The sequence below is a fragment of the Otolemur garnettii genome, unplaced genomic scaffold (genome assembly GCF_000181295.1).
Source record: "Otolemur garnettii isolate 467f Iridium unplaced genomic scaffold, OtoGar3 scaffold00024, whole genome shotgun sequence".
NCBI classification, from domain to species: domain Eukaryota; kingdom Metazoa; phylum Chordata; class Mammalia; order Primates; family Galagidae; genus Otolemur; species Otolemur garnettii.
Window position 1 is genome coordinate 3,147,678 of NW_003852419.1, and position 9,608 is coordinate 3,157,285.

Sequence of the window (9,608 nt, forward strand, 5' to 3'; positions counted from 1 at the left end):
AAACACCACTCCCTCCCGGAAGGATCGCAAGGAGAGGGCAGTCAGCTGTTGCAGGTTGCTGAAGGTCAGACAGATTGCAGAGCAATTCCAGTGACTTTGGCGAGAAAGGTCATACCACGTATCACAAGGGCAGGTGTGGCAGTGCGAGTGTCTACTCCCATAAGAATGGCAATGGCAGAGGGACAGAGAGACAAGGTGTATATACTGAGGGAACACTCACTTGAAACAGTTGAACGTGTGAGCAGGTACGCTAGCAGCCAAGAAATAAGAAACACAGCAAGATAAGAAAAGAGAATATTTGATGGGGCAAGGACCAAGAGCAGTACTTCTCAAAGAGTGGTCCCCAGACCATCTATATCACTTGGGTACTTGTTAGAAATGCAGGTTCTGAGGCCGAGCATGGTGGCTCACTCCTGTAATCCTAGCACTTTGGGAGGCTGAGGCAGGTGGATCGCCTGAGCTCAGGAGTTGGGAGACGAACCTGAGCAAGAGTGAGACCCTGTCTCTAAAAACATAGCCAGGCATATGGGGGCGGGCACTGGTAGCTACTCAGGAGGCTGAGGCAAGAGGATACCTTGAGCCCAAGAGTTTGAGGTTGCTGTGAGCTATGATGCCACAGCACTCTACCTAGGGTGATAGAGTGATACTCTGCCTCAAAAAAAAAAGAAAAGAAAAAGAAAAAGAAACAAAGAAAGAAATGCAGGTTCCTAGGCCCGGACTCAGAGCTGTTGGACCAGAAACTCTAGGATTGAAGCCCAGACATCTGCACTGTAACAAAGTCTCAGAGAATTCTGATGCTGCAGCTGGAAAACTACTGACCTAGAGGGAAGATGAAGGTGTGGTTTTGCCCAGCACACAAGTAGGAGAGGTTGTCGTTGGCAGGAGGAGTGGTGCTACTTCCCTCTTGGCTGGAGGAGTGGAGAAGATGATGAAGAAGAGGGGAAAGATGGCATCGAAAGCTTCGGGCTCTCAGTAAGTTCATCTGCCGAGAACAAAGACCTGGGATACTGGTGGAATGGTGCTCAAAACATGGATGTGTTCATCTCAGCCTCCAAACCCTGGCCTCATTTCCCATCCAAATCCCGTCCATAAGATCACATGCACTTCTGCCTTCTCCAGGATACCATCCCCATATGTCCTGTCCACATCAGTCACTTCCATGTCAGTACCTGACTTCCATATGGCCAGCTATAATTCTGTTGTCTCATTCAAGTGTCTTGCTTTGCAAACATGACCATATGTTCCCTTTGACTATTAAAATGTGGTTGCTCTAGGAACAGATCCTTGTTGTACTGCTGTTCACAGCATCCTGTGAGGTTTCAGTAACATGTTGTATATAAATGACTCCCGAGTTAGGAAGTCAACAGATTGATTTCCCCTTCCAGTCTCAGTTTTGTGTTCTACACTTAGGTGGTACACTTTTTCCCCCAGTGTCTAAAATACTATTACAGCAACTTCTACTATGTGGCATTTTAAAACTCTATAAAAGATTATGGAAACAGAAAGGCAAGTGGCAAACAGGGAATCATTTGAAAGAAGAGAAGTGATTACCAGTTTGGGTAAACACTGTAAATGACTTGAACAGGCCCTCTGCGAGGGTGAGCAGTGCCAACATAGACTGAGAAATGAAATGAAAGAACCCATGGGAGAGGCTCCTGGCATCCTCTGTAAAGAAGCATGCCTGTAATCTCCAGGCAAAGAAAACTGCCGCCTTCCCTACTGCTGGTAAGATAACTTATTTTTGAAGAACTCTAAGTTCCTTACATTTAGCAAGCACAATCAAGAATTCTATCAGTACACTACTTATGCAAATATACATGGAATTGCCTCTTGAATAATAGAGTTTAAAACCATGACTCATTCCCCTGCCACAAGAGGTCTGCAGGTATAACTATACACAAATAAATATTAACTATGGGAACATGAGAAAAGAAATTCTTTAAATCTCTATAGGGAGAGTTATCTGTGATCACCATAATGAAATACAAATTATGTTGAACCTGCTCGACGGTAGGTTTTATTACAAACTTGAAACAGGGACTTTCTATTTGAGAGATTCTTTTAGTGTGAGTTCTACACCACCAGGTAGGAATCCTATCGGAAATTGACTTGGTTTTGTGTTTCAGGTTGGAACCCCCAAACTCAAAGCCAGAATATGGAAGGACATGAGTTAGTGCAAGAGTAAGGGAAGGGAAGGGAAGCCAATATTTGTTGAGTACCTATAATGTGCTTTTGTATGTTCTATCTCATTCCATTTTTATTTATTTATTTATTTTTTGAGACAGACTTCTACTTCATTGCCCTCAGTAGAGTGCTATGGCATCACAGCTCACAGCAACTCAAACTCTTGGGCTCAAGTGATTCTCTTTCCTCAGCCTCCCAAGTAGCTGGGACTACAGGCGCCCGCTACAATGCCTGGCTATTTCAAGAGACAGGTCTCGCTCTGGCTCAGGCTGGTCTCAAACTCGTGACATCAGGCAATCCACCTGCCTTGGCCTCTGAGAGTGCAGGGAATTCATTGTTTTCCGACTTCTTTCTTTTTATATAACATGTCTTTTCCTCCTGGGTGCCTTTCAGATTTTTTTTTCACAGCTTTTGGGCAATATCATTATTATGTGCCTTGTAGTTTTTCTTACGTTTCTTCATGCTTGGAATGTTTTTGAAATTTATTGGCCTGTAGATAGTTATCATAAAATTAGAAAAAATTTCAGTCATTATTTAAAAAAAAAATTTTTTTTTGCCTTTTCTCTCCTGTCCTTTGAGAACTCCAGTTTTACATAAATTTCTCACACAGCTCATTCATTAATGTTCTTTTTATTTATTTTGATTCCTTTTTTCGCTACATATTTCATTTTGGATAGTATCTGTTGCAGTTTACAAGTCCCCTAATCTTTTCTTCTGCAATGTTTAATCTGCTGCTGATCTAATCCAATGCATTTTCAGATACTGTAGATTTCATCTCTACAAGTTTGATTTGAGACTTTAAAAACTCTCTTCCATGACTCTACCTGATTTTTGGACTATATTAAATACCATAATGATTACTATTTTTATGCACTTGTTCGCTAATTCTGACATCTGGGCCAGTTTTAGATTGAGTTCAGTGGTTTGATTTATCGCCTCACTACAGGTTTTATTATTTCAATTCTTTGCATATCTGGCTATCTTTGATGATATACCAGGCATATTGAATTTAACCTTGTTAGTTAGGATCTGAATGTTTTGGTATTCCTGTAAATGCTCCAGGATACAGTTAAGTTATTTTGAAATAGTTTGATGCTTTTTTGTCTTACTTTTAAGACTTGTTAGGCAGAACCAGAGCAGCATTTAGTCTGGGGCTAAGTATTTTCCACTACTGAGATAAGTCCTTTCTGAGGATTCTACACAATGCCTGTAATTATGAGGTTTTCTAAACTGCCTGGTGGAGCAGGCACTGTTCCTGGCCCTGTGCAAGCATTGGTCCACTCCCCTCCAATCATCTAACCTCAAGTTGTCTGTTCATGTGCATGCATGAATTAGTTCTCTGCAAAATACTCTACAGGGACCACTTGCAGTTCTCCGGCATTCTTGCTCTATGCAGCCCTCTTCTGTTCAGTGCTCTATTCTGGGAACTCTGCCTCAGTTTCCCCAGACTTTCAGTTTCGTCTCCTTAGCTGGAGCAGCTCACTGTGGCTTTGTCTTGTTCTCCCTCCCTGTGCTGTGGCCTGGAAACTTCCTCAAGTCAATAAGCTGGGGTAATAGTAGGACTCGTTTCAAACATCTGTATTTCCTTTCTGAGGGATCATTTGTTCTGTATTGCTGATGTTTAGTGTCTTGAAAACTATTATTTTATATATTTTGTCTAGGTTGTTGGTTGTTTTGTGCAAAAGGGTAAAGAGAGCCTTGCTACTCTATCTTTACTGGAAGCAAAGGTCCTCTGAAAGCATGTTAAGTGGCCTTCGTGTCTAAGTAATCTACACTCTCTATTCAGAGACAACTTAATATGAACCTCAATTTCCTGAGGGCCTTCTGTGTGTCAGGCACGATGCTAGGTACAATTATACACAATTTATTCACATAACATGCAGGAGAACCTCCATAATTGACCACCTCCCTACATTGACCCCTTCCTTAAGTTGACCTAATTTCCATAGATCAGACATGCACTACATGTTCTCATCAGTACAGTAGGCCTAGTTCCTTATGCTGAGCACCTGGATACATTGACCAGTTTGTGACATTCCCTTGGGTGGTCAACTTACAGAGGTTTTACTTTATTTATTGATCATTTATTACAATGTCAGGGATTCTTCTAAGCATTGGAAAGACTTCACTGTACCAAACAGATTTTAAGAATCCCTGTCCCTGCGGTATTTATATTTTAGTAGAGAAAAAGAGAATAAGCAAATGAACAATTTAGTTATATAACACTTGAAAGGTTACTAACTGCTTTAGAAAAATAAAGAGCAAGATAATGGAGTTTAAAAATAAATGATGGCAGCCTTAGAGAGGATGGTGAAGGGAAGCCTCCCTAAGAAGGTAAGACATTTGAAGGAGGTGAGGAGTGAGCCAGAGAGAGGTCTGGAGGAAGAACATTTAGGCAGAGTGAGCAGCCAGTATAAAGCCCTGGGACAGAAGCATATGTGGTATATCTAGGAAATCATAAGGAGGTCAGTATCCCTGGAGGAAAGAGAACAAAGGGGAGAGTAATACATAGTAGATGAGGTCAGAGTCATAACCAGGCCTGACAGTGTAAGTTCTTAAAAGTCATTGTACAGACAATGACTTTTATTCTGGTTGATCTGATCTATGTTTTAAAAGGATCACTCTGGTGGCTTTTTTGATCAGAGATTGTAGGGTGGCAGGTGAAAGCAGGGGAGACTAGTTAGGACACAAATTCAGGAAAGAGTCAATGATAGTTTGGACCAGGTGGGAGCAGTAGAGATAGAGGTATTTGGATTCTAAGGTAGAACTACCTGCATTTCTGGCATATTTAATGTAAAAGGAAGGGTCAGGTTCTATTCAGTTTTTGGCCTGAGCAACTAGAAAGACAGAATTATCATTGACAAGATAAAAAGGACTGTGTCTGAGTGAATTTAGGGAAAGATGATCAGGAATTGAAATTTGAACATGTTACGTTTTGAGATGTCAGTGAGATAGCCAAGTAGAAATGTTAAAATAGGAAGTTGGATGTGTATATCCGATGTTCATGGGAGAGGTGCAGGCTGATAGGTCAAGTAAGATGAAGACTGAGAATGGACATGAGTTTAGCAATGTGGAGATCTTTATTGAGTCTGGCAATGGCATTTTTGCTGGAATGGTAGGGCTGGACTGGAGTGGATTGGACACAATGGGAGGCAAGGAATTGGAAACAGTTTAAACAACATTTTCAAGGAGTTTTTCTGCAAAGGAAGAACGAAGAAATGTAGCAATAACTGGAGGAAAAGATACCATCAAGAGAGGGTATTTTACAAGCATGTTTGAATATTGATGGAAATACTCCAGAGAGAGGAATGAATTGATAATGTAGGAAAGAGAAAGGAAATTGTGAGAGCCATGCCCTAGAATAGACAAAAGGGGGTGGATGTGGGATGTATGAGAAGACGCTGGCTACAGCTAGGAGTACAGGTAGTTTAGTTGTGCTGATAGGCAGGAAGGCATAGTATGTAGGTGCAGATGCTGTTAGGAGCGTAAGTGTGGTGGTGGGAGTTTATGGAAGTTCTCATCTGATTGCTGCAATTTTGACAGTCAAGTAGGAGCAAGGTCATCAGCTGAAAGTGAGGATGAGGGAGGTAGTGTTAGAATTTTGAACAGAGAGAAGAAAGTGCAAAATAATAAGCTCGGAGAGTGGGAGACTAAACGGACAAAGGAAATGTAAGAACTGCCAGTCAGAAGGCTGTGTGCTGTCTCCAGCCATGTTTAGTGTACAAGGTGCAATCAGGGATCAGGCTGAGAGCTGAATTTAACAAATACAAAGAGTTAATAGAGAGATAGGAAATTAGGGGTGCATGCAACGGAGTAATTAAAATGATAGGGTATGGAATTTAAGCTTGGCAAGAAAGAAAGATACTAGGGAAGAGGATGGTGAGGTAGTGATAGGACCAGTTAAGCCGGGGGAACTGAAGAATGGTTGGGTCTGAGTAACTTCTAGAAGGAGTGAGCTATGAAAGATAGGAGGGGTTGGTCAGAGAGTAGGTTAGGGTCACAGTAATTGGTGAAGACAATGTCTAGTGCTACTCAGTGAGTAGGCATGGACTGGTGGCAGTCTATGAACTGCATGTTACTAATCAAAGGTGAAGTTAAGTTCAGAAATTGAAAAGAAATGTTTAGATACACTGCTACAGCATCCAAGCATATGATCATGGACCTGTATTTAGAATGCATTTGTTTTTTCAATCTCATTTTTCTCCTGGTTTCTGATTTTATTTTGGGAAAGTATCAGTCTGCAACAAATTGGATACAAACAAACAAGTCAGGTCCTTCCCCAGCTGAAGACTTCTTTTGTGCACATGATTAGGTGGGAATGTCTCCAGAAGGTAGAGGCAGGGTCATTGGAAGAGAGGAGTTAGGAGGATGAGTCCTTTGAATAAGAAAGTCACCATCATCTCTAGCCTCCAAGATAGAAGCCTGCCTGATTGCACAACTCCAGGGGGCGCCATTCTCATTGCAGTTTTTGTGAACAGTACAACTCCATCTGTAGCATGAATGGTGCTCTTACAGCATTCATGGAGGTGGCCACTGTGATCCCCATTTTACAGATCAGAAAACGAGCTCAAAGAGGTTAAATGATTACCCAAACTCATACAGTTACTAAAGATAGGAACAAAGATTTGAACCAACAACAAGGGTGTTGGTTGTGCTCAACTTGGACTCTTTCCACAACACCACCCTCTATCTATCAGACGCTTACAGCATAGTCATAAGCGTCGTGAGAACTGGAGGCAAATGCCTTTTGGGAATGTGTTGTGGTCCGTATGACCAAGCTGGACATGTCAATTTGTTTTAGAGTCACAGCTTGTCACAACTTGTCACAACTTGTTACAGCTGCAGTGGTTCCATAACCATCACTGCCTAGATCCGTCTCTCCAATTTGCCTTTGTTGAACCAAGAGGCTGAAGCACCTCGGGAGCACAGCAGCCCGAGTCCCGCAGGGTTTCCCGCACTCTCTGTGCTTTAGTAATTACTTGCATAAAAAGTATGTTCCAAATAGTCCTTTGTGGAATGGTTAGTAAGACTGAGTCATGTAACGCTTTCATCTTTTTCTCAAAATCTGTGTCAGGGATACATTGTGATCTGAGGAAGTCTAATATAGATCTCTATTTTAAACCATCTTGTTCACATAGTTCTCTCAGACCTTCAGGTCTTTGATCAGGGCTGAGCAGGCCCACTCTCCCCCTGAGCTTGAGTCCCAGGTATGCTGGGAGACTCAGAATTTCCAGAAAAGTTGGCTGTTTCCCACTCTCCCCAGGTACATTAAGTTTCAGAGGAACCCCCAAATAAAGTAAGCATCAATCTCTTAGAAATTTCCTGGTTTCCTTCACATCTTGCCTTTCCAGTGGACCTGAGCAGATACAACAGTAGGGTTAATTTATAAAGCTGGTCTGCGTCACATGGACCTGTGAGCACTGAGGTAACCCACTTCTCCTGGAAAGCCCTGGTGGTGCTCCAAGGCTAACAGAACAAGAGCCAGCATTGGAATTAAGGGTTTATGCCTGTGTGGCTCACCAGACAGCCCCTGTGAGGCACGGCCCATGGCATAGCACGGCACTTGACACACAGTAAGGACATGCTTCACAGGAATCAGCTGAAGCGGCAAAGGAACTGACCCTCAGCATGTATGGGCATTTTTGTGGTGATGTGTTTAATCTTTTCTATCTTAAGAAATTCGCTGGCATTGACGTATGCTCATGTCCTGTATATGCAAATAACTTTGGGGTTGTTTAGAACAAGACTCATTTTTATATTCGAACACATGATTTTTCACCTAGGGAAGATGAAGCAGAAATAAAGAGCCCACCAAAACAAATAAATATAACTTTACAGGGTAGGGTCTGATCACTCACTTTAGCTCTAAAGAATGAAAATAGAAAATAGAAGAGTTTTATTTTAAAAAATAGTGCTGCAAATCACAATTTTGGTGTGGTGGAGAGATGAAGAGTTCAAATACCTGAATGTGGTAAATGCCGATCATCCCGGTTATTAATTGAGAGTAACTCGAAACCTCTGATTGGCTTGGCAAACATAGAGTTTCAAATCCATGTTACTGATTATTGTCATTGATGTAAGGTTTAAGATCTCATCCTCTTTGGGAGATTGTCAGGATAGGTGAATTTTAAAAGATGGCTAAAAACAGAACTACCAAATGAAAGTTTGCTCTTCTTTTCTCCCATCTTGCTAAATCGTTCATTTGATCTAAATAAGAAGTGTAACTGACACGCAAGGCAACATGGGTGTACACGAAGTTTCACTTCATTTATTTGTATAAATTTGCATTCCAGTCAGATGGGGGATACTTCGATTTCAGTATGTACCTCATTGACATTAAGGGTCTAGAATCGTTCTAATAACGATGGTAAAGGTAAGGCTCAGTATTTCTCCTTAGCTTGCTTACAAAACGTTTAAAAACTAGCAAAAAGCTTAACTATCGTACTTACATAGAGAATTCTTCCTCTTCTAGATCTGAAGATGAAAATATAGAAGACAGTTACATCCTAGTTTTTTTAATTGTGCCTTTTGGAATAATTTGTATATGCCTTTTAAATAATTTCAAGTGCCACAAAAAATAATGCTAATAGCTCAAAATCAAAAGTTAAAAAAAAAAAAAACCTAAGTATAATTTTTAAAATCTTTTTCTCCTCAAGCGTTTTACGATGGGATAATGAGACAGATGTCTCTCAAGTGGAAGGACATTTTGACATTGTTATGTGTGCTGACTGGTAAGTACATAAAAATCATAAAACTCCTGTTAGAAAAAAAATAGCTTGGCTGGAGTCATTGGGCTGTACTGCTTTGCTGACGGCTAAGCAAAGTCAACAAATGAAGCACAAAGCCACCTTAACCTCAACAAATTAATATTCATCTCCATGTGACAGTTATAAGGTAGTCTTCTATCACACAGTAACTTCTACCACATTATTTCCCAAAGATTGATTTTTGAGAAGCATTTCCATTTTCTGGAATTGCCTCTGTTTCATGCTTGACGTATCAGTAAATGGACGACTTAGGCAAATTGCAAATAATTATGGCTCGGAGAGGAATAGTCTGGAGAAAAAGGAGTTTATCAACACAAACAGCTCAATTAGCTTACTTCTTAGGAGAGATATGACTATTGATATAAGGGAATATGTGTATGTGTACACACATCTATACTCCCCAGCAGATAAACAGATCTGTGGGCTAGCTTTGGGGAAATAGCTTTTCTTAAAATGTATATTTGCTATCTAATGCTTTCAGGGTATCCAATTATAGTATTTAATTGTACCCCAAACAAATATTATGAAATTGCATTTTATTCTCATGCAAATGATAGCATTACAATCTCTGATGGGTGCCTGCTTTTAAAAAACAATTTACATTAGATATTTTGTCTTCCAGGTTAGCCTAATCTATGGATTTGTTAATGAAAGTCC

General features: G+C 40.7%; 1 protein-coding gene across 1 annotated transcript in view; it reads left to right on the forward strand.

The window, feature by feature from the left end:
- LOC100954184 (calmodulin-lysine N-methyltransferase) overlaps positions 1-9,608 on the forward strand; it is a 66,637-nt gene that overhangs the window by 32,881 nt on the left and 24,148 nt on the right. Inside the window, exon 6 of the mRNA XM_023512061.1 lies at positions 8,841-8,915. Coding sequence (XP_023367829.1) covers positions 8,841-8,915 — 75 coding nt within the window. The remainder of the gene's footprint in view (positions 1-8,840; positions 8,916-9,608) is intronic.